The sequence below is a fragment of the Peromyscus maniculatus genome, chromosome 14 (assembly GCF_049852395.1).
Source record: "Peromyscus maniculatus bairdii isolate BWxNUB_F1_BW_parent chromosome 14, HU_Pman_BW_mat_3.1, whole genome shotgun sequence".
Classification (NCBI taxonomy): domain Eukaryota; kingdom Metazoa; phylum Chordata; class Mammalia; order Rodentia; family Cricetidae; genus Peromyscus; species Peromyscus maniculatus.
Window position 1 is genome coordinate 45329773 of NC_134865.1, and position 25498 is coordinate 45355270.

The 25498-nt window shown below is 39.6% G+C and overlaps 1 protein-coding gene and 1 pseudogene across 1 annotated transcript in view; both read left to right on the forward strand.

The window, feature by feature from the left end:
- The window catches only part of Mnat1 (MNAT1 component of CDK activating kinase), a 179451-nt gene that overhangs the window by 83717 nt on the left and 70236 nt on the right, over window positions 1-25498 (forward strand). Inside the window, exon 6 of the mRNA XM_006992726.4 lies at window positions 4593-4718. Within this exon, the coding sequence (XP_006992788.1) occupies window positions 4593-4718 (126 nt within the window). The remainder of the gene's footprint in view (window positions 1-4592; window positions 4719-25498) is intronic.
- LOC143268520 (uncharacterized) lies at window positions 19356-22726 on the forward strand (annotated as a pseudogene).

A 25498-nucleotide genomic window follows, 5' to 3' on the forward strand; every position in this document is an offset into this window, starting at 1 on the left:
GAAGTGTTCATCCTAAAAGCCCGTCTAGGGCTGGTGAGATGGTCTAGCAAGTCAAGTGCTTGCTGCCAAGCCTGACGACCTGAGTTCAATTCCCAGGACCCACTTGGTGGAAGGAGAGACCTGACCTTCACAAGCTGTCCTTTGACATCCATATGTGCTCCATGGCGCACGCGCGCGAACACACACACACACACACACACACACACACACACACACACACACACACACACTAAAATGTAGTTTAAAAACCCCTCCCCACTTTCTGGGAGTAGAAAATGAATTTGCTTCTGACTTGCTGGCCGCGTCTAAGCTGGAGAACGTGTGCCTCAGCCACTGTGCATCCGGAGCGGTCTCTCTCGCTAGTCCTTGGTGGCGTTAGGCTGGCTCAGAAGCCCCGGCCGCTGCCTCCCGGAGCCGCTGCTGGCGTCCAGCTCCCTCAAATGCAGCGAGGCGTGAAGTCAGCCGTTCGCGCCGGCCTGTACAGTGTGTGTGATCTGGAGTTAATACCGGTTCTCGTGAGTTCCCGCCTCTCGCTTCCTGTTTTCTTCACCTGCAAGTCATTACTGCACATATTTCCTCACTGTTTAGACCATGTAACATGGTGGTTAAATAATGCTTCGTAATTCGCTGTATTCATTATTAGTACAATACCACTGCAGTTGGGCTTTTGATTTCAGCTTTTAAATTTGCCTTTATAGATTTTTAGTTTTAATATTTTCATCTTTATTTAATTTTTTTTTACGTTTAGTCCTTGACTAACTGAATTAGGTTTATTTTATCTTGATTAATCTGTATTAATGAAGTGACAATGTATTCTTCTATGTATTTTTATGTTAGATTTTTTATAAAAAAGGAAAGCTAACATTTGACATTTGTAAGTATGTCTAAAAGATTTAGCCTTCGAATTATTCCCTGGACCACACTTATGCAAGGAGGACTTATTAGAATTCTTTTCTTTCTGTTTCTAAGTTTGGTCTTTGTGCCCAGAGTCACTTTTTAACCTTCTGAAAAGCCCTGGCAGCACACTGTACTGGATGGCAGGGTTTAAGGTTACAGTCTGAATGTTTATGGCTTAGCATTTGCCATAATGTTGGCTAAAAAGTCCATTTATTTTAATCCTAACTGTAAATTCAATTTTTTAATAGTTTGGAAAAAGATTTTTAATCAGGTTCTGTGTTATTAAACCTTTTTATATTCCTGTTTGAAAATTCTGTTCCGTTTATGTCTTAAATTTTATGAGTTAATGCTGTTGTCAAATGCAGTAGCTGATTCTTATTAGGAATATTGTTTGCCAGATGGCTTGCTTAAAGTCAGTTAAAATAATCTTTAAAAATGGTCATTATAAAGCTTTTAATGAGCATTACAGGCAGTCTTATTAAAATTTCTTTAAATATTAAACAGTGTGCCTTTAGGCAATTACTGTGGACTCTGCAGCCTTCCAAGGGGGAGTGTGATGCTCAGAACAGAGAAGTAACCCCCAACTGGACCTGCATGGTCTCTGTTCTCCAGAGCACCTTTCACAGGCTTATCCACTCTGGAGATGCGTTTGTCATACGTTTGTTTTAATTCTGCTTTAGCGCTCACAAAGGCGTCCAGGCTCCCAGGGTTCGAGCGCTAAAGCAGAAGTGATGGATCTAAAGGACATTCTGTGGCTAGGTAGTAAGTGAGATGCCTAGAATACTTAGTGTTATAAAATTTCAGCTCTGAAGACATTTAAACACTCAGTTCCTTTAATGAGAATGAGAAACAAGGATTATAACAATCCACTCTTGGTTAGCAACTTATTTGAAGTGAGCACTCTGTCTTACATTAAAATTAAAACAATATATATGTATGTGTCTATGTGTCTCTTTGTGTGTGGGGGTTAACTGTCTGATGGAAGTGCTGGGCCAGCAAGCACCCTTAACTGCTGGGCCATAGCTCCAGCCCCGTTTTCTTGCTTTTATATGTGGAATTTTGCCTTTTTAGAATAAATTTGTTATATATAAGTATTTGCATTCACTTGCAAATATAAATTAGAAGCCAGTGATTTAACTTTAAAAATGATTAATTATTTATGTATATGTGTGTGTATCTGTGTATGGGTATGTGCATGTGAGTGCAGGTACTCCCAGAGGCCAGAGGAGGGATCTGGATTCCTGGAGCTGGAGTTATAGGCTGTTATGAGCCGCCCAGTGTGGTGCTTGGAACCAAACATTGGTCTCTGGGCCGGACAGATAGTTCAGTCATTAAACACTAAGGTTTATGCTTTGAAATGGAGAGTTCAATTCTAAAGCCAGATCCTCTGGACGATCAGCAAATGCTTTTAACCATTGAGTCTTCGTCTCTCCAGCCCTGGATGTGACTTTAAAACATCAATTAACTAGTTCTTATGTGTGTGAGTGCATGGCGTGTGTGTTTGTGCATGAATGTGGAGCTTTTTATTTCTTCTGTCTTTATGTGCTCTAGCGGCTCGAACTCAGGTCTCCAGACTTTTGGGCAAGCACCTTTACCTGTCCAACTATCTTCCTAGCCCAGTGGTTTAGTTTTTAGCCAAGAATGTTTTTTTTTCTTTTTACAGTTTGTGCACATGAAAAGATATATTAAAAAGGCATTTTTGGCTGTAGCCCATTTAAATCCTCTTTAATGTTATGGATTATTACAAAATCCCTGGTGGAGGTCTAAAATTGTCACAGGAGTACACAAGAGTGCAGTGCACATGCTTTGTTGTGAGTATGAAATGAAAGGTATCGACTATTCTCTTATCGTTTCTTGTTCACCCTTATTATTGCTAAACCCAGGTTTAGGCTCTATTTTATAAAGAAATTTGTGTCCTTGTATGTTTTAATTTTTGTGATACTGCTCTTGCAAAATTATTTTGGTTTCTTTCTTTTTCATGTGTTGGTGTTTTACCTGCATGTATGTATGTATGTCTGTGTGAGGGCATCAGATCCCTGAAACTGGAGTTACAGATAGTTGTGAGCCACCATGTGGTTGCTGGGAATTGAACCTGGGTCCTCTGGAAGAGCAGCTAGTGCTCTTAACCACTGAGCCATCTCTCCGGCTCCTGGTTTTGTTTCCTAAGACAGGATCTCATGTAGTCCAGGCTGGCCTTGAACTCACTGTGTAGCTGAAGTTGTCCTTGAACTCCTGATTTTTCTATTAGATATTGCAGCCTTTACCACCATGCCCTGCTATGTTATAAAATCTTAATGTTAGTGGAAAGAGAGAACCAAGTCCTGCACATTGTCCTTGGATCTTTGCCCATGCTCTGCAACATGCATATGAGACAAATATTCAAACACACAGAGATAAATGCAATTAAAAAATTAAAGTCTCGATGTGCATCTTTATTTTCAAACAGTTCTGTTGACTGGAGTTGCTTGTTACTGCTTCTAAGCTGGAACTTTAAAACAGTTACTTTAAATGTATTATTCAGTTACATTTGTGCTTAAAAATTATTAATGGGTTAGATCTGGGAAGAATATGAGAATCTGTAGTAAGGTTCGTTTTTGTATTATGAAATGTTAAGAGGGGAGTTTCTTGAGGATTAAATTCTGGGTGACTGCTATCTTTATTCCTCAATACCCTGCTTTTTGGTGGCCCTGTGGATTGAACTTAGAGTTTCAGATATGGTAGGCACAGCACTGCATCACTGAGATGCATCCCTTTCTCTATTTTGTGTTTTTAGATGACCTCAATAAACTGCCCAGGCTGGCCTTGCACTTGCTGTATAGCCTTTCACGTGCAACTTCAGTATGAGAAATAGAAAGTGGTGGGTTTTGTACTGTTAAAAACTGATAGTTTTTATCTTGTTTCTGGATACAGAATATACACGGGAAGGGTGGGGCTGGAGAGATCCTTTCGCTCCATATGTTTCTGGGTTCTTATTTGACTGACACCTCAGAAAGGAAAAGGTCTAGGTATTATTTAGGTTAGACATTAGCTCCACTGCACCTCAAGCATGTGCGTGCTTCATGTTGAACAGGATAAATAACACTCTCCTTATTAAGATAAAGTGATTTGCTGTTCAAATATGGGTGTATACAGATTTGTGTAAACAGTGGTCCTGGGTAGTAACAATGTATGATATTAAATGTTTATCATTTTGTTACTTGATTAAAATGTGATTTAAAATTTAAAAATAAAATATGCATGTGGTGGAACTTACAATAGTTCCATTGTGCAAAAACAGAACAAGGATTATTCGCAAACAGCCTCAGGTGAAATCTAATGGGAAACATTTCAAATGGTCTGAACTCTGGGGTGAAAAGAATGTGTCTCAGATAAACCTCTGATCTGAGTTACAGCCTTTTCTACGGCTCTTTTCCTGATTAGCTTTCTTTCTTTAATAAATGGATTGGTGGTAGATGAAATAAGACCCTATTATATTATCTTTAATGTGGATTTTATAAAAACACCTGTTTGCAGGTTATTTTGATTTATGAGTCTACAGCAGCCTTTTCTTATTATGAAATGTTAGTATTCTTTTGTAAAGTGTTATACATAATGTGAATATTTAGCTGACATGATATGCTTCTGGAAGAGGCATACTTTGAATGTTGTGCATTTTATTCTTTCTGTCTTAAGTTTCATGCTGAACATTCTTACAGGAGAGCTCCGACCTCCCTGTTGCTCTGCTCTTGGCTCAGCACAAAGACAGATCTACTCAGCTGGAAATGCAGCTAGAGAAGCCCAGATCCACGAAGCCAGTGACCTTTTCCACGGGCATTAAAATGGTAAGCCTTATTTTAATTGCTAATTTGAAAGATAGTTTTCATGGCTATGCTTTTAAATTCTCTAGAAATTTCTACAGTAAAGTGAACAGTTCAGATGTTTAAGAACAGGTATGTTCTAGACCAAATGTCTGGAAATAGGGACACATATAGTATAAGGAAAGTGAAAAGTAGTACTATTCAAAGTATGCAAAACAGTTTTGTTGAGTATGCTATGGCGTGGTGTGGTGTGGTGTGGTGTGGTGGTGGTGTGTGTGTGTTACCGGAGATGGGACCCAGTGATTGTACATGCTAGGTAAGTGCTGTTTCGCTGAGCTGCACCCTATTTCATAAACCTGGAGTTGTAGGTGAACATTCCTTGAAAGAAAAGTACATAAATATGCTTATTTAATATGCTGTTTATCTGCTGGTATAATAGAACAGTGGATTACTTTATACTTCTCTGCAGACAATTATATTCTATATAAATATATTTAAAAATGTATTAAAGTCATTTATAGTTTCTATACACTCTACAAATAGAGAGATTTGAATTAAAACATTGTTTAAATTTAGCCATTCAAAAGTAAGGATATGTTTATGAAGTTTTTTGCTGTAGTTTAAGAATTACTAGTTTTTATTTTATATAACTTTTTAAATACATCTATTAGTGTGTGTGTGTGTGTGTGTGTGTGTGTGTGTGTGTGTGTGTGTGTATGCATGCATGTGTGGAGGTTAGCTTGTAGGAGTTGATTCTTTCCTTCCACCACGGAGGTTCTAGGGATCAAGTTCAGGTCATCAGGCTTGGCAGTAAGTCACTGAATCATCTCACTGGCCTATGACTTATTTACACTTTTTATAGTAACTTTTATGCGCTTTCCATCCAGGGTCTTGAGATGTAGCTATAATAAAATGTATGATTGTCAAATGATTAAGTATATTTTAAAACAGTTTCATTACAATACTATAAAAGTATTGCACATGATGAAATTGTAGCTAAAGATTTGGACTGTGAAGTCAAGTTTGTCCCCTCATCTGTAAAATGGAAATGACAATAAATAGTTCACAAATACCAAGGATGTTAAAGGAGATAATGTGAGACAAATGGCCAACATCATGACTGGTGGTGAGCTCTCAATAAATGAGGGTAATTGTTATCAGTGATAGCATGAATTGATTACATGGACGACTATTATCATTTATTCCATAGTGGTTACATTCTGCTCTTATATATTGAGTTGGAATTCGACATGCATTTAAATGTGGGTGTATTACCATGACCGATGTGCCTACTTTCATTCTTCTCCTCTATGACGTTAAGTCATTTACTTCTCTGTAATATTGTGCTAAGGGCTGAATAATGTCTTCCTTAACTGCTGCTTGACAATTTACATAGTATCTGTAAGTGTGAAATAAAATTAACGCTCTGCAGTATTCTGTAATAATCTTGTTTTCATAACATATATATTCTATATATGGTGGAGGCCCACAGAGGTTTCTTAGTGAGATCTGAGCTTGCTTTACCCAGCAGAGCTACATTAGAGGATTGCTTGGCTATGTACATGGTTTCTAGGTGATTGAAAGGGTCAACACTTGGCTGAGCTAGGGGAGGTCTTTTGTTCCACCCCTTGGCATTCCTATAAAAGGCCCTTTAGAAAGACAGGAGGGGCCAGTGGATAAGGATCCAGGCCCTCCCGAGGCTATCCTGTGTTTCTGTTTCTCTCCCCTCTATCCTTCTATCTAAATCTCTTATCCCCCACTCCTCAAGAGTACCCTGAAATGTGGGAGCTGGTCTCCCAGCTGGCCTCCCACAACATATATCTAGTATTTATTAATACAGCTGTACAGAATTTTTATGTATTTACCATTTTTCTTAAAATATTTAACTTTAAAATAGAAAGTTCTACCAATTAAAACTTACAGATTTATAGCTGTTGTGAAATGATTTTAGTGTCTAATATATGTTATAAATTTTGTCAAATGGAACTTATTTTATCTTGTTGTGCTCGTTATGTTCTCTGTAATTTTCTTTCTTGTACCACCACTGTCCCAGTATTAATTTCCCATGAACATTTCTTTATATTAAGGCCTTCAGTCATCATATTTAAATGGTCAGTTTACCTTTCTTTTTTCTTTCCTCTAAAAATATCACCTAATAAGCATTCCATAACTCTTGTTTGGAAGCTAGTTTGTTGAATGGATGGATGGAGAATAGATGAATAGACAGTTGATCAGAATTGTACCAAAGTCCATCTTAAAGAAAATCATTAAAACTCTTAGTGAATGATATAGACTGTAAATATTTGTCACTTTGACATTGTGGTGAATGAATACTTTTTCATCCTTAAGTTAATTCATATTGCTTTTAAAAATATTTAAAGTAGAACGCTGGGGTGATTCTAAATTCTAAAGTAGAATGCTAGGAGTCAGCAGAGCCTGGTATATTCAGTTGAGGTAGGTCCAAGCCCCTCCTCCCTGCACCAAGGCTGATAAAGTGTCCCACCATAGGCACTAGGCTCCAAAAAGCCGGCTCATGCACTAGGGACAGGTTCCGATCCCACTGCCTGGAGGCCCCTATACAGTTCAAGCTAAACAACTGTCTCTCCTATCCAGAGGGCCCAGTCCAGTGAAAGCTAGGCGTGGTGGGTTTTGCTTGTGATCCCGGAACTGGGTAGGCGGAAACAAGTGAATCCTTTTGCTTGCTGGACAGCCGCTCTAGCCCAGCCAGTGAGCCACAGACCTAAAATCAAGTTGGATAGCTCTGGAGGAATGATGCCAGAGATTGTCTTCCGGTTTCTACATGTGCACGATGCATTCACATCTGCACCCAAACCAAATATCTACTGTAAGGTCAAGCAGCCATAGAAGTAGCAGTAATAGAATTGTGTAAATCAGGGCAAGGTGAGAGGATATAGTACTTGCTGAGCACTCTCAAGCATGATGCTGGGCTTAGTAATGCACACCAGCAATCCCAACACTGGAGTATAGCAGGAGGATCAGAAATTCAAGGTCATCCTCGACTACTTAGTGAGTTTGAGGCCAGCCTGGGCCACATGAGCTCTTACCTCAAAGATGTAACAAAAACCAATGTGTAGAAAAGTCTTGCCATTGGAGTTGCTTCTCTGAGGTGAATTCTAGAGACAGAAGTGCACTCATACCAGGGTGTACTTTGCTTGTGTTGTATTAGTCAGTTCTCTAAGGACATGTGTAAGAACTTGGCAGATTAAGAATCTGCCCTCCCGAAAAACAATGAAAACATGAAATTTGCAGGCAAATGGATGGAACTAGAAAAAATCATCCTGAGTGAGGTAACCCAAACCCAGAAAGACAGTCATGGTATGTCCTCACTCATAAGTGGATTCTAGATATAAAATAAAGAACAATCAGACCACAACCCATATAACCATAGAGGCTATATATATAGCATGGAGGTCCCTAGGATGACTGTGGCTTATAATAAATTTCAGTATTACTCAAAAAAAGATTCTGCTCTCCCACACACAGTGAAAAGCTTAAGAGGATGGGGTGTGCCGCTTTTTGGTTGACATTTGTCATTTTTATCATTGTATACACGCGAGTATTTCAAAGCTGTTCCTAAGGACATGCAATATTGAGGTGGCAGAAGTTAGTTGGAAAGATTAGTCCAGTCATTTTCTGTATGAAGTCTGGTGCTTCGATGACGCAAAGCAGTCACATACTCAGAAATGTCTCTCTCCCCTGCTGTAAACAGAGCATGAATGGAATGCAAGAATGAACTGCTCAAAAATGTCCAGGTTTGGTTCTCATTGGAGACAGTACTCTAACTTTAAAACACGCAGACTGTGTCTTCTTACCCTTTGCATGTGATAAGACACAACCTTAGTTAGCAATTATGCAGCAGTTGCTTCTATTGAGTTTTTTCATAATGTATATCATCAGACTTGACAGTCTAAGCAGAAGCCACAGAACCCATCATAACTTTCTTCAAGTTCATTGTCCCTACTTGCTAGCTACAGCAACTTGAGTATCTCAATGACTGTTTCAGAATTGATATGTGTTTCGCCCATTTTTCTTCATCTTTGCCTTCTAGGCTACTTGCTATCCATTGGTCTCTTCTGAGCACCCATGGTCTACTCTCTAAACCTTTTGGGTGGTTCCCCAAACGAATAGATAATAATAAGTAATGTTGAAAAAAATTGATAACTTTCTTGCTTAATATTTTGTTGTCTCCTCAGTTTACTTAGAGTAAAATGCAGAATATTAACCATCCTTCCTTCTCATATATGAGAAAGTGACATTTGAACTGATAAGTTTGTGATGGAGAGTTAGCCATGCGAAATTCCTAGCAGAATTAACAGAGTAACAAAAACCTGTGTAAGAAATGGCTGTTATGTAAACAAAAGGTACCAGTAACAGAATATTTTCTCTGCCCTGCTTGTTCATTCTAGTCAATTTTCGGAAACTTTTTTTCAACCTTCACTTTTTGAGACAGCATCTTAAGTAGCCCAAGCTGGCCTTGAACTCTTGAGTTAGTGGGAGATGATCTTAAGCCAATCTGTCTCCACCTCTCAGATGTTTTAATTACAGGAGTGAGCCACTGCACTGAGCCACACTAAATTTTGGGTTTTCGTTTTTTGAGACAGGGTTTCTCTGTGTATCCTTGCCTGTCCTGGAGCTCACTCTGTAGACCAAGCTGGCCTCGAATTCACAGAGATCTGCTTGCCTCTGCCTCCCAAGTGCTGGGATTAAAGGCATGTGCTACCACCGCCCGGCTGCACTGAAGTTTTTTGATAGTTCTGTCTAAAGTATCTTTTTTTCTTTTACCCACATGCCAGTATTTATACTGTTAAACTCCTTAAATGTTTACTTCTATGCTTAGCATATAAACTTTGCAATCCTAACACTAAGAATAGGACAGGATTTTATGAAATGCTTTAGGTAAGTGAATGTTATACATTATGTTGATATTAGTGGAGACTAAAGATATACAAATACTTCGGATCCTCTTTGTCTTTATGGAATACCATGCTTGGAATAATCTTAAATGATTGTGAAAACACTGGCTATAGTTTATAAGCAGTCACCATTGGTTTTCACTGAGGGCTTTGAGCAGAAGGCGGCATTTCCCAGCCATTCTTCTGTATTCCAGCGCGTACATCCTTTTTGCCTCCTCTTCTGCAGTGCTTCCTGAGTCTTAGCTGGATGGTATAAATAAATGTCTTGTTTCTGGCTGGACACTTGTCTCTCAGCTTCGTGCAGTAGCCATGAGTCTGTATTCACCACCACTCGCTGGAAAGATGAGCCATTTTATTTTAAGGGCCTTGAATGTCCTTGGATTTTGGTGAAACCAATACCCCACAGTTATAAAGGTACAACTACATTTAAGGTCAGCTTTAAAACTTTTTGAAGAACAATCATTGATTAACAAATGTATTGTAAACACATCACGAGGAAGGTTTCTGTCCATGTACATGTGTTTCCTTGATGTGATTAGGAAATGCAGGCCCAGCTGGCCCAGGAGCACACCTTCTCATGAGATAGGAAGAAGTCTCAATTTCTGTTCATTGTGGATACTTTAGTCAACTCCTTGAGTGTGTGTGGCTGTTACAGCGAGACTTGAGTGTTTAACAGGTAGGTAATAACCCCTGGCTTGGGTCAGCAGTGTTGAAGACTCACAGAATACCAAATGCTAAAGAATGGACTCCCTGAGAGCACTGTTTCTGAATTCCCATGATTGTTTGCTGGTGGAGATGCCCACTGTTTATCTGACCATTTGTGGGTGGTGAACTGTACTGAACAGATCTCTCTCTCTCTCTCTCTCTCTCTCTCTCTCTCTCTCTCTCTCTCTCTCTCTCTCTCTCTCTCTCCCTCCCTCCCTCTCTCCCTCTCTCCCTCTGTCTCTCCCTCTCTCCCTCTGTCTCTTCCTCTCTCCCTCCCTCCCTCCTCCTTTCTCTCTTCCTCTCTGGTAGAAGCTGTATCTTAGTGTGAATTTGTTTTTTAACCAGGTTTAGCATTTACCCAAGGCTCGCTCTTCTGTCTCTATAGTGCCCTGATGTTCTGTGTGCCACAGAGTGCTCTCATGTGGGGACACAAGGCAACCTACAGGAGTCGGTTCTTTTTCCACCGTGGGAGTTTTGAGGATTGACCTCAGGTCATCAGGGTTGGTGGCAAAGCACCTTTACTTGACAAGCCTTTGCTTCCCGACCCCAAACACCAAGTTTGATCCACAAATTGATGTGTATTTTTCTTTTTCCTTTCATAACTCTCTTCATCCAGCTACTTTTTTCAACCCTTAAAACTGCCTACTTCAATGTGTTGGAATGTTGAGGTGCGTGCTAGTTACTAGACGATAAATGTCTTGAGGGTAGAAGTGTAGCATGAATCTTAGAGAGTCTTTATTAATAAAACAAACCTGAGCCAGGTATTGGGGTGAACTGGAAGATCAGAGACAGAACAAGCCACAGCTAACCTCACCTGGCCAACTTCTCAGCTGATCCTCTTTCCTCGGCCTGGAAGCCTCTGTGTCCTCATAACCGAATGGCTCTCAGCTGAACTGTGCTGCTCAAAGCCTAAAAGCTTAACCAGTCAAATGCTTAACCAGCCAAATGCTTCTAGTTTCTGGTCCTCACGCTTTATATACCTTTCTGCTTTCTACCATCACTCCCTGGGATTAAAGGCTCGCTTTCTGGGATTAAAGGTGAGAGTCACCATGCCTGGCTGTTTCCAATGTGGCCTTGAACTCAGAGATCCAGAGGGATTTCTGCCTCTGGAATGCTAGGATTAAAGGTGTGAGTGCCACCATTTTCTAGCCTTTGTATCTAGTGGCTGTTCTGTCTCTGACCCCAAATAAGTTTATTAGGGTGCACAATATTTCGGGGAACACAATACCACCACATAGAAGCTTCTTATTTAACTTAGTTTTATATAGTCATGAGTCTGTAGTACTTAAATAGTGGTAAGTATTTGTAATCAGTTTTAAACAGCAAATGCAGGTGATATTAATACATTCTTATGCAGTGTAAAGAAAACAGTACTAACTAAGAAGTGGAGTTTAAACTTGGGAGTCATGAGACATGATGGTAAGGGAAAGAAAGTGGACGTGTAGAGATGAGATGGGACAAGACCCTGGCCTCCTGTGGCGGATGTACATCCGAGGCTAAGCTACTGCTTTCTGTTTGGAGTTTGCTTTCCATCCTGAGTTCTGTCATCTGTGCATCCTTGCTGGCATTCAGTGTTGTGAGTTTAAAATCTATCTTAGCTGTGTTGAATAGGTACTAGTGACATTGCAATATGGTTCTGGGATTTCCCCAAATTTACTATTTATCATCTCTTTGCACATTTATACATACACACAGACACACACACACAGACACACACACACACACACACACACACACACACACACTTGTTTATGGGTTACAATATGATTATTTTAGTAAAATTGCTAATTCAGAACATGTGATATTTCCATTCCTTTAGTATTTATCATTTCTTTGTCTTGGGAACATTCAGAGTCCATTCTACCTGCAGTTTTATCTTTGGCTGTAGTTACATGCATGTAGTAGAACATTAGAAATTGTCATCCCCCACCCCCAGCTTGCCCTGGACCTGTTATCCACCTTTCCCTTCAGTTACTGCTAACCACTCTCTGTGTCTGTGGCATCAGCTACCTAATGTCCCTTGTTCCATTCATGCTGCTGAGAGACGGAATTCCATGTAGTTTTACAGCTGCTGTTCCATTGTGAGTACACACCACATTTTCTTTTCCCTGTTCTTCTCTTGGTGCACACTGTGGTTGTCATGGCATGGTGAACAGTGCAGCAGGAAACAGGCTGCTGATACACTCTTGGATGTGCTGATCTCTGTAGCTAGAGTTTTCCTGCCTTGCCCACAGTCAGGACAAATCTCTGTCACCCGCCAGTCCCACAGCCGCTCAGACCCAACCAAGTAAGCACAGAGACTTATATTGCTTATAAACTGTATGGCCGTGGCAGGCTTCTTGCTAACTGTTCTTATAGCTTAATTTAATCCATTTCCATAAATCTATACCTTACCATGTGGCTCGTGGCTTACTGGCATCTTCTCATGCTGCTTGTTCTGGTGGCAGCTGGCAGTGACTCCTTCTGCCTTCCTGTTCTTTCTTTTCTCCTCTCTGTTAGTCCCGCCTATCCTTCCTGCCTAGCCACTGGCCAATCAGTATTTTATTTATTGACCAATCAGAGTAATTTGACATACAGACCATCCCACAGCAGATCTCCTTACCTTTGGGGTTTTTCCGGTGGTAGAGTTCATTGTTGTCCGTTAGTGGTTCTGTTTGTAGTGTTTGGAGGACCTTTCCTGATGTATGACGGTGGCCCTGCTGGTCCATACCCTGCCCTGCCGTGTCTGAGAGCTGTCTTCACTGCACCTGCCCAGCCCTTGTCATTGGGTGAGAGCTGCTTTTCTAGGGGATGGGGGTGGGCGATGCTGACATCTCACCATGGGTTTTACCTGTGTGCCTGTTGGTTAGTGCTGCTGAGCACTTTTCATTTACTTGTTGGTTATTTGTATATTTTAAAGAAATATCTGTGTTCTCTCCACATTTCTAATTAGTTTATTTACTGTTGTTGGTTGGTTTTTACTCTAATGGCTCTTTACTCTTGCCAGGGGTGGGGGTGGCCCACAACCCAGCTCCCAAATAACAGCTTGGGTTTTTTTTTTTTAAATTGGTTGGTGGTTTTTTTTTTCTTTTTTCTTTTGTTTTTGTTTGTTTGTTTTTTGAAACAGGGATTCCCTGTGCAGTCCTGGCTGTCCTGGAGCTAGCTCTTTAGTCCAGGTTAGCCTCCGACTCACAGAGCGCTAGGATTGATGTTGGTTTAAAATACATTTTTAAATGCTTTATTTGTTTTTATTTATGTGCATTGGTGTTTTGCCTGTATGTTTGTCTGTGTGAGGGTGTCAGAGTTACAGACAGTTGTAGGTGCTGGGAACTGAACCTGGGTCCTCTGGAAAAGCAGCCAGTGTTCTTAACAGCTGAGCCAGCTCTCCAGCCCTCTAGCTCCCGATAACTACATGGAGGATTATTCTTTCTTATGAATGCCTGGCCTTAGCTTGGCTTATTTCTAGCCAGCTTTTCTTAACTTAAATTATCCCATCTACCTTTTGCCTCTGGGCCTTTACCTTTTCTTACTTCTGTAACCTCACTTTCACCCTTACTCCGTGGTTGACTTTGTAGCTAGCTGGATGGCTGAACCCTGGCATCCTCCTCTCCTTGTTCTCTTGCTCTTCCTTCCTCTTCTTCCCAGATTTCTCCTTCTATTTATTCTCTCTGCCCACCAGCCCCGCCTATCCTTTCTCCTGCCTCACTATTGGCCGTTCATCTCTTTATTAGACCATCAGGTGTTATAGACAGGCAAAGTAACACAGCTTCACAGAGTTAAACAAATGCAACATAAAAGAATCCAACACATCTTTGAATCATTAAACAAATTGCTACACAAATGAAACACATCTTTAACTAATATTTTACAACAATCTACTACTGTTGTTCACTGTTGGGTTGAGTTTCTTACATTACAGATAGTAATCCCTTGCTGGATGGATAGACTGTATCTTCCATTCTGTATCTGCTGTCAATTTTGTGTTTGGGTTTGCCTTTCTAGTTCCTTACTTCTATTATTAGTTTTGTTTTTGTTGTTTGTTGATTTTTTTTTTTTGAGACAAGATTTTTCTTTTTAGTCTTGGCTGTCCTGGAACTTGCTCTGTAGACCAGATTGGCCTGGACCTCAGAGATACACCTGCCTCTGCTTCCCAGTGTTGGGATTAAAGGCATGTGCCACCATGACCAGCTGAATTACTAGTTTTTGAAAAAAGTTTGTTGATTTTTTTTTTTCTGAAAATTTTTAATAGGCATTTCTCATCTTGAACTCACTTATTAGTGTGGCTTTTTGCTATATCCCATAGGTATCTATATGTTGGGTTTTTATTTTCATTTATTTCAAGAAGTTTTAAAATTTCCTTTATTTTTTTCATTGGTCCATTGTGCTCAGGAGCGCATTGCTTAGCCTTGGTGTCTGCCCAGTTTCTGAAGTTACTTTGATTATTTATTAGGGAAGACACGTGATGTTTTCATTGCTTAGAATTTTTTGGGACTTGTTTTGTGACTTAATATAAGATCTTTCTTGGAAAATGTTCAGTCTGTTGAAGAGTGTGTGTTCTCTAGCTATTGGCTACATGTTTTATAAAAGTTCTCCTGCCACGTGGTTTAGAGTTCCTTTCTGATGATACCTTCTTATTGGTTTTTTTTTTTTTTTGATCTGGATGATTTTTCTATTGAAAAATTCTGTCAAATTGGGAAGTTGTGTTTTATTTCTTTGTATAATGTTTTTGTTCTTCTTTCTCTTCACTTTACTCTGTGATTTTGGTTTGGTTTTTTGAGACAGGCTTTCTCTGTGTAGCCCTGGCTGTCCTGGAGCTCACTCTGTAGACCAGGCTAGCCTTGAACTCCAGAGATCCACCTGCCTCTGCCTCCCAAGAGCTGGCATTAAAGGCGTGCATCACCACTGCCCGGCTCTTACTCTGTAATTTTAATTGCCCTTATGTTATCCTCCTTAATAGTTAGTTGATGCCTTGTCCATTATGTTTTTCTGGCCGTTTCTTGTCTTTGCTGTGGAAGCTGCTGTTTCTGTGTGCTCAGATTCATTACTTTTTCTTTCATACTGCCTAATATGCTGTTTACCCACTCTCTGTTTTTCATTTCTTCATCCTTTCTTGTCCCTCTCTTCCTCTCTCTCCCCCTCCATTCCTTCTTTTCTTCTGTTTTGTTTTGTTTTTGTTTTTGTTTGAGACAAGGTCTCTCTACAGAGCCCTGACTGGACTCAAACTCACGGAGATCTGCCTGCCACCTTCCCACCCCCAGTGCTGGGACTAAAGTATGCACCACCTTATTTTTCATTTCATGAAGTACATGTTTTTATTTCTGAAATGTTCTGTTTGGGTATTTGCATCTTTCATTTTTCTCCTTATGTTCGTTTTCCACCCTATCTTCTTGCGCATATGGAACATATTTATATTACCTATACTAGCTAGGCATAGTAGCACAGACCTGTCAACCAGTTCCTCAAGAGGTTGACATGGAGAGTCAGTATGAGTTTGAGGCCTGACTCAGCCACGTGACGAGTCCAGGCAAAGTGAGACCCCTGTCTGAAAACACGAAACCAGACCAACAAATCATCATCATCATCATCATCATCACTAATATCCCATTCTGACATTTCACCCCCTGTGTTATTTCTAGGTTTGTATTTGTCAGTTGTTTGGGTTTGTTTGTTTGTTTTCTTTCTTTTCTCCTGGGGCGAGGTGGTGTTTGTGCACTGGAAGTCTCTTTATCTCCCGGCTGTGATAGTTTTTCGTGGTTGGTCATAGACTTACTGTCCCATCTGCTCCTGTGTATTTCATGTTTTAGACAGAGTTTTCAAGGAATTATTTTAGATTTCATTTTCAGCTGTTTAGTCCTAGGATACGTGTGGCTTCCACTTGTTAACATTTCTATAAAGATTTCTGTGTCTGTCTTCATGAGAGACGCTGCATTGATCTGCTGTTTACTTTGCTGTGAAAACCATTGTCTTGCTTTGGTGTAGTGCCTTCACCAGGATGCCTGTCATGTTTTGTCAAGTATTTTGTTTTTCTTGAAAATAAAATCTCTTCATTTTAAAGGAGTGTGTGTAAAATACTGTCATTCTTAGTTACACTTTTTGTAGGGTTCTCCAGTGAAATCATCATTTTCTAATTTGTTTGTTTATATGCAGTTGATAAAACTTAATTTAAAAAATAGATTTAATCTATTCAGATATATCACATTTTTATTTTTAAAGAATCTGAATATTTTACTTAAAATATCCTATTTGTTGACATAAAGTTGTTAACACTATCTCCTCAAAATTCTCTTAATGCAACTGTAAGAGTTATAGTGATAAAATTTCTAAATCTTCTCTTTGAATTTTGCTGGCTAGATGGATATTAATATTAGCGTGTGTGTGTGTGTGTGTGTGTGTGTGTGTGTGTGTGTGTGTGTGTGTGAGAGAGAGAGAGAGGGGGGGGGGGAGAAAGAGAGAGAGATACTTCCTCTAACCCAAGCTGACCCTAAATTCACCCTTGATTTTCCTGCCTTAGCCTTTCAAGTGCTAGATTACATGTCAGCCACTCTGTCTGGCTCTTCCTCCATTTAATATTAATGAAGTGCCAATGATACATAGATGATTTGATCCACTGTCACTCTGTGTTGTTCTTCTGTCCTGAGTGCTGACGTTGTGGAGTTTGTTTGTTTGCTTATTTTGTTTTGTGAGACACATGTCATGTTGTAGCCCAGGCTGGCCTGGAACTCACAGTGTAGCCCCAGCTTGACTCACATTTTATGGCCATCTTCCTTGCTTAGCCCCTGTGGGTTGGGATTACAGGTGAAGGCTGCCATTCTCCTCTCTAAGTGCCATTATTGTCACATATATCTTGCTCTTAAAGGAGCAGTTACAGAATTTTATAAATTTTTTCATCTAGTGATTTATATTTAATCTATTTAATTTAATCTTTTTAGTATCCTTTATAATAAGTTCTTTTACTTAGTATTCTTTGTAATGATGGTTTGTTGTCATTTCCTTTTAGCTTTTCAGATTTTTTTAAATTTTGATAATTCCGTAGTCGTTGTTTAATCTAAGCCATCATAATCATAACCCTCTGCATACACAGCCCTTGCTCAGACTAGACAAATATTCTGCCACTGAATTTCAATCCTAGCACTTTAGGAATGTTTTCATTTTGCCTAGTTTGAGATACAGTTTAATTTGGTGAAAAAAATGCATGGTTTTTAGTGTGGTGACACATGTCTGGAATCCCAGCACTTGGAGGTAGATCGAGGCAGGAGGATCAGAAGTTTAAGGTCATTCTCAGCAACCTAGTGAACTCAGGGCCAGCCTGGGATATATAAGACCCTGTCTCCACAATGTATATATTGGTTTTGTGTTTTTTTCTTTCACTGATTTGGAGATCTTGTACTACTTTCTAGCTTTAATGGGTTCTTTTTTTTTTTTTTTAAGATTTATTTATTTATTTATTATGTATACAGCATGTATGACTGCAGGCCAGAAGAGGGCACCAGATCTCATTGCAGATGGTTGTGAGCCACCTTGTGGTTGCTGGGAATTGAACTCAGGACCTCAGGACCTCTGGAAGAACAGTCAGTGCTCTTAACCTCTGAGCCATCTCTCCAGCCCACTTTAATGGGTTCTAATGAGAATTCAGTTGTTGATTTTACTGGTGTTTTCTTGTTTGTAATGAATCATTTTAGCTTTGCTATTTTTCAACATTTTTTTAAAATCTTTCCACAGTCCAGGTTTCTAATTTTATTTCCCATTTTATATTTCTAGCATATATGTAGATTCAGCTTGCTAAAGTATTTTAAAGTGTTTTATGTGTATGAGTGTTTGCATGCATGTATGAGCATTCCTAGTTCCTGAGGAAGCTAGAAGAAGGTATCAGATCCACTGGAACTGGACTTGGAAATGGTTGTTTAACCACTCTAGTTGAGGGCATGAACCCGGGAGAACAGGGCCTAAAAATCAAGCGGACTAAAGTCTTACACAATAGCCAACTTTATTCAGAGCACCCGACAATTTATATTCTGAGGGTTAAGAAGAGTCACCTGAGTAAAGCATACAATCACAAGGACAAGCCACATGTGGCAAAACCATGCTTTTCCGTAGAGGCCTATGAACAAATAACAATTGCCATCTGTAATGAATAGTCTGGAGTGAACTCATTCCTATACTCTACATGGGAAGAACTCGAAAGCACATTCCAAGAACAACCCATGTTATGGATGCACAGGTTCCAAGACACTTGTTGTTTACTTGGAGTTTTCTCACAAGGTCTCGGAAATCTCCTCATCAAGCTTCATTCATGGACCATGTTCCAACAGTTGTGAGCCACCCTGTGGGCTGAGAACAGAACCTGGGTCCTCTGGAAAAGCAGCCAGTACTCTTAACCACTGAGCATCTCTCCAGCCCACCAGTTCATTACATATTTTTTATGTGTGCATGCTCTTGAGGCACATCTGTAGCCCCACTAGGGCTTCAGCTTTTATAATTTTGTCATGTGTCTGAGGCTTCAGTACAAACAGGAATTTAAAAGTTTCATTATATTTACATTTGGAACCTAAATTCATCTTATTTGATTGCCTTTTCGCTCAAGCTTTCATAGCCATGCGATTCAGTAATATCTCTTTGAGGAGGGACAACTTCAATATCGTTACTAGTGAGAAGTGGAAATACTATGTCAAGTTCTTGTTTTAGCACATGGTGTTTTAGTTCATATTGTGAAAGCATTTTGTATTATTGCTTTAATTCTCTTTCTCCTGCCTTACAGGATTTTGAAGTCATGGAGTCATTTTCTATATATATGTCAGATAAAAATAAAGCTTAGCCGGGCGGTGGTGGCGCACGCCTTTAATCCCAGCACTCGGGAGGCAGAGGCAGGCAGATCTCTGTGAGTTCGAGGCCAGCCTGGGCTACCAAGTGAGTTCCAGGAAAGGCGCAAAGCTACACAGTGAAACCCTGTCTCGAAAAACCAAAAAAAAAAAATAAAAATAAAAAAAAAATAAAAATAAATAAAAAAATAAAATAAAATAAAAATAAAGCTTATTATCACCAAGTATAAAACGTATAAAAATAAGGTTGATAATGATCAGAATTATTAGCTTTCCTTAAGGGTCTGTATGATCTTGATTAAACATTTTTTTAAAATAAACACTGAATGAAAACATTTGAATACAAGTAAGAGATACTTACACAGTGTATTATGATTGTATTAGGGAATGCGTATTCCTTCAGGTGTTTATGTCAATAACCATTTCACTGGACTATATCATTGCCATGTGATGTCTAGAACTCCAGTTCCCAGCTGGAGATCTGATTCGCTGCCTTCAGCCTTTAAAGTGTTACTATGAACAATAGGCAGGAAAGGCAAGAAGGGGCGACAGATGGCAGGGAAGTAAAACAGTCAATTTCTGCAGCCTTGTTTGGTTTGGCTAGTCCTTGTCCTAAGCACATGGAAATACTTTGCATGTTTGAGAATTGTGAGCTGCTCATGTGCTGTTCTGGAGCAGCACTAAATCACTGGTGTAACAGAAACACAATCAGATTATTCTGTTTCGACTTTTCATTTCTGGGGCTTCCTTTGTCATAAGAAAACACATTTTTTCTTTCAAATCATAATTTTGATAATATATTTGGAGCATCAAAAGCATGAATTTAAATTGGGTGGTGCAGTTAATATAAATAAATGATAGTTTTATTAACATTTCCTTGTTATCCATGGCCTTTTATAAAAATAGTTATTGTTAATGGGAGACTTAAAATATAGACCTGAAGTCACTGTAGTGAGGTGTTTGCAACTGCCTGTGTGCCTAGATTCCTTGTATGTTGTGTCAATAAATTTTAAGACTAAAGAGTGTGTTCTAGTGTTGAATATATTTCCATGTATATATGCAATATGGATATTATTAATCAATCCCCCTGTAGTAGCTAGAATTTTCTTGCCTGGCCCACAGTCAGGACAAATCTTTCCAACCCGCCTGTCCCACAGCTGCTCAGACCCAACCAAGTAAACACAGAGACTTATATTGCTTACAAACTGTATGGCCGTGGCAGGCTTCTTGCTAACTGTTCTTATATCTTAAATTAATCCATTTCCATAAATCTATACCTTGCCACGTGGCTCATGGCTTACCGGCGTCTTCACATGCTGCTTGTCCTGGCAGCGGCTGGCAGTGACTCTTGCCTTCCTGTTCTTTCTTTTCTCCTCTCTGTTAGTCCCACCTATCCTTCCTGCCTAGCCACTGGCCAATTAGTGTTTTATTTACTAACCAATCAGAGCAACACATTTGCCATACAGAACATCCCACAGCAGTTACCCCTTTGTTACTGATACATTCACTAAGCACAAGATATGGTGAAAGTACAAGACATCAGATTATTTGTTTGCTAAGTAGCGATTTACTTTGGCAGAGTGCCTCTTGTGTTGAACATGTGAAGTTTGAGAGAGAACAGTGAACACTTGATCCAGGAAGTACCATCTCTCCTTGTACAACTATATTATGTATCGTAGTAAGTCCTGCCTAGCTGTGCCACACTTAGCTCTTTTTAATGAATATAATTGGAATCGACAAGGATCTGTATGTTGTGGAATATTATTTTAAGATGTGTTATGTTTGTTTATGCTGTGGAACATTTTTTAATGATGCAAAAATGTGTTGCATTTATTTAACTCTGTGAAGCTGTGCTGCTTTGCCTGTCTAAAACACCTGATGGTCTAATAAAGAGCTGAATGGCGAATAGTGAGACTGGAGAAAGGATGGGTGGGGCTGACAGGCAGAGAGAATAAATAGAAGGAGAAATCTGGAAGAAGCAAGATCAAGAAACAAGAAGAGGAGGAGAGGAGGGCACCAGGGACCAGTCACCCAGCTACACAGCAAGACAAGGAGTAAGAAGCAATGAAAGGTATACAGAAATAGAGAAAGACAAAAGCCCAGAGGCAAAAAGTAGACAGGTTAATGTAAGAAAACCTGGCTAGCAACAAGCCAAGCTAAGGCTGGGCATTTATAAGTAATAATAAGACTCTATGTATGATTAATTTGGGAGCTGGGTGGCGGGTTCCCCAAAGAGTAAAGAGTAACAAACAACCAACAACATCTGTAAAATGATATTTTTAATTTCCATATTACTAATTTTAGTTCAGAGATTGTAGGCATAGATATTATTACAATTTCTGGTATAAGGCCTGTGTTCCTTAAAATGGAAAGTACACCTTTTCTTGGGTATTTCACATTCTAGAAAAGTTTCACTACCCTTTTCTAAAAGTTTGTCCACCTAGTTCCTTGTGTCCTACATAGCAGTGAGTTGTACCTTTCTTTCAAGGGCATTTGAGTTGAGAAAGGGAAGTAGTGGAGAATAATTATGGTCTTCTTTTATTCTATCTTAATGGTACAAGCAAGAGTACCTCAACCCCCGTTTATAGAAAATAGAGTTGTGATGGCCGTAAAGATTTAAGCGTCACATTGGATGGATTCAGATTCTGGTCCTGTGAGTTAATGCCTGTGGGACTTGGACAGATAACCTTAGTCATCTTTAGACTATACATTGTAATGTCATATTTACAGTACTAAAACAAAATAGTGAAGTGTTCAGAGAGGATCATTTGAATAGTCTGAGATGTCAATTACAAGGTAAACTGTTCCCCATATTTAACAGTTTTTACATAAAGATTAACTTTTTCAAAACTTACAGCAAAAATATCAAAGCAGAGTGATTAGGTGAATAACCCCATGCATAAGATCAATCTTACACTTGAATATGGTAGGCCTTTTTGGTGTTTGGGCATGGGCATACCACAGAAGGATGTCATCAAGTCAGATGCACCTGACACCCTGTTACTGGAGAACCATGCTGATTATATTGCCTCTTGTGACTCAAAGAAAGATGATTATGAATACATGAATGCATTGAGAATGAGTGGCATCTAGGGCTTGACAGCGATGGATCTCATTGGGCAGCTTCATCTCATGAACAGAGAGGAAATACTGGCGTTTATCAAGTCATGTCAACATGAGTGTTTGTGTGTGTGGGGGGCAGTAAGCATTGGACACGATCCTCATCTGCATGCTCTTACTGTTGTCTAGATTCTGACTCTGTATATTATAATGTTACTGTTACTGGCATAATAAAGTGGAATGTGTTCAAATTCTACAGAAAGAAAACAGTTCTTTTGCTGGAGATATTTGAGGAGAAATTGAGAGAAGATTCTCATTTTCTGTGGTGGCAACTTTGGCTCTCTTGGGCAAACTTGACGCTATCAATGTGAGAAAGAAAGGTGACTTTGTTTTGTTCTATATGAACTTTGATGATGGACTTGGGAGTGGACTGGGCTCTGAATCTCATGCTGGACAGATCTAATGTTGTCCAGGATTCCTGGTGATAACTAGTCAGTTGTACCAAGTGAATTTTGATTTATTTGGTTGGTGGTTTTAAGAATGACAGTTGGCCGGGCGGTGGTGGCGCACGCCTTTAATCCCAGCACTCGGGAGGCAGAGGCAGGCGGATCTCCGTGAGTTCGAGGCCAGCCTGGTCTCCAAAGTGAGTTCCAGGAAAGGCGCAAAGCTACACAGAGAAACCCTGTCTCGAAAAACTAAAAAAAAAAAAAAAATGACAGTTGACCTCAGGTGGACTCAATGGAAGACTGGAGAAGTTACCAGCTGTATGCTATTGATGATGGGTTTTGGCCTCCCTAAATATAACTGGAAGCTTCAATTGATTGGTAGAGAAAGGCTGGGCAGTTTCATGTTAGTGTCTCATGATGAAGAGATTTGAGGTTTTGCGGACAGTCCAGGGGGTATGGTGGATCCTCTTCATACCCTATTTGGCTTTGCTGTATTGGAGGATTAAAGCTGTTATACTGTCTTTTGAGTGCCCGAAGATGTGTTTCAGAGGGCAATAGTATAAACCTCTGAGCTAGATTCAAAGATGGGACAGATTCTTAGTATATGCTGCTGTAATCTGAATATTACTGTATTTGAAGTGCTTATCAAACCTAGAGGTGATTCCTGTTAATATTTTGTATATCATGCTAACTTAGTGATAAAGTCTGAAATTATGCATATTGTAAAATACCTATGTAGATCTTCTGCAGTGTTCTGGTCTGTACTTGAAGTTTGTTTCCGATGTCTCCATAACAGCAAACTTAAGAGCTAGTATTTCACTGATGCCTCCCCATGTCCTGTTGACCTGTAATAATGTGATGGAAAAATATTTTTCCTAACAGAGTGCTAACTGATACAAGTTAAAATCATGATTTAAGTAAGAGATGCACAAAATTAAAAAACAAATACAAAAACACCAAAACTTGGATATAGAATCTGCCAGAATTTTCAGCCTTTTAGAGAGATGAGGCGAAGGAGAACCATTTGCTCTAAGTTGTAAATGGGCTAACTGTAAATGTCAGTCTTTTATAAACTTTTAATGAGCGTATAAGTCATTAAAAAGATGGTATAAATAATAATCCCATTTTATAGATAATTCGAATTCTAAGAGTAATTCTCTTCCTTTTTAATATTTTGTGGGACTTCCTGCTAAGCAGATATAGTCTGGTTAAATGCATAATGAGACAGACATCTGTCTGATAGTCTATTGGAATTGCTGGAAACAAAAACATGAATCAAACTATGTCGAAGCCTCGGGTGAACTCGGGCTTCAGAAGCGGCCTCGGTTCACTGTAGTTGGAGAAGCTGCATAAACACTTGCTCTCTTGTCCTTCGTGTGACAGTAGTGAGGGATGCCAGTGCAGGGACATGTGTGATGTCGTAAAAGTCACATCTCAGAAACAGGAAATCTAGGTCCGCTCTCGTGAGACACTGTGGTTTACGCCTTCACCACATCTGGAGAGAACTTTGTCTGTGCCATGTAGATTTTAGTCTCTGACTGTTGAGGGGATTTTGTTTGGTTTTGTAGACTGGTGCTTTCGATTGCCAGGCGCTGAGGTGTAAGTTTGTTTGGAGACCAAGAGGGACTATAGACTGTTTTGGTGCTTTGTTGGTAGGTTGTGAGCATTTAGTCAAGCACAAGGATATTGAAGAGAGAATCAGAAATCGAGACATTATAAGATTGGGGACAGTCTTTCCTAGCCTGACTGGATTTGGGAGTCCCTGAGTGCCCTTATTTGTAGACCTGAGTTAACCCCGGGTTTCTGTACTCTTCCAAGTTTCCTCACAGGGTATCTGGTCATGCTCTAAGTCACTGTGAGGAAATGCTAGTGCTCCAGGTTTGTCTTTTTCTTTTTTAATAGGAAATTATAAGGATGAAAAGTATAAAGACAATCTCTGTTGACAATTAAAAGGCACAAATATTAAGCAAGACATAAAATAAATTAACAATCATTCATCTGTTTAAAAACAACTACTTCGTTTACGCTGGGCGGTGGTGGTGCCTTTAATCCCAGCACTCGGGAGGCAGAGCCAGGTGGATCTCTGTGAGTTCAAGGCCAGCCTGATCTACAGAGTGAGGTCCAGGACAGGCACCAAAACTACACAGAGAAACCTTGTCTGGAAAAAACAAGAAATTATTTTACAAATGCCTTTTTAAAAACAATAATGAAATAACAAAATCCAGATTTTTTTTTTTAAATAAATCATACAATTGGATTTCTTCCTCTAATACTTTACTGAAGTCAGGAAGTTTTTATTATGGTAGATTCAGGTTGTGGCTCAAGATCAGGGAGCAGAATAGGATTCATAGTGGCAGAAGAAGGTGTTTCTTCTTGGGATTTAGTAGTATCTTCTTGTGGAGACATAAGAGTACCTGGGAAAGGCACTAGCTGCTAGATGGGAATACAAAGGGCCAAAGGGCCAAATGAAAAGAATCTTAAGGTGAATTTCAGAGCTTTGCCTAAGGGCCAGCTATGTGCCCAGGAAAGAGAGAGTAAAGTTTTCTTTGATTTCCTCCTACATTGTTCCCAGAGCCCGACTAAATTAAAGATAATCAATGTCCTTCATATGTTGTCAGTCTGCAATTGCACCGTCATCAATAATGCTCTTTCTACAGGAAGATGTTTCGAGTTGTCATTTAATTATAAACAGATTCCTTTCCTCCCAACCCTGCTTTTTGCCTTTTTTGGGAGGAGGGATGGTAGGATTTCACTGTGTTGCCCGGGCTGTCTAGGAGCTCAGTATAAAGTTCAGGCTGGCTTTGAACTGTTGATCCTCTCACCTCATCTCCACACTGGAGCAGGCTACAAGCAGAGTCTGTCAG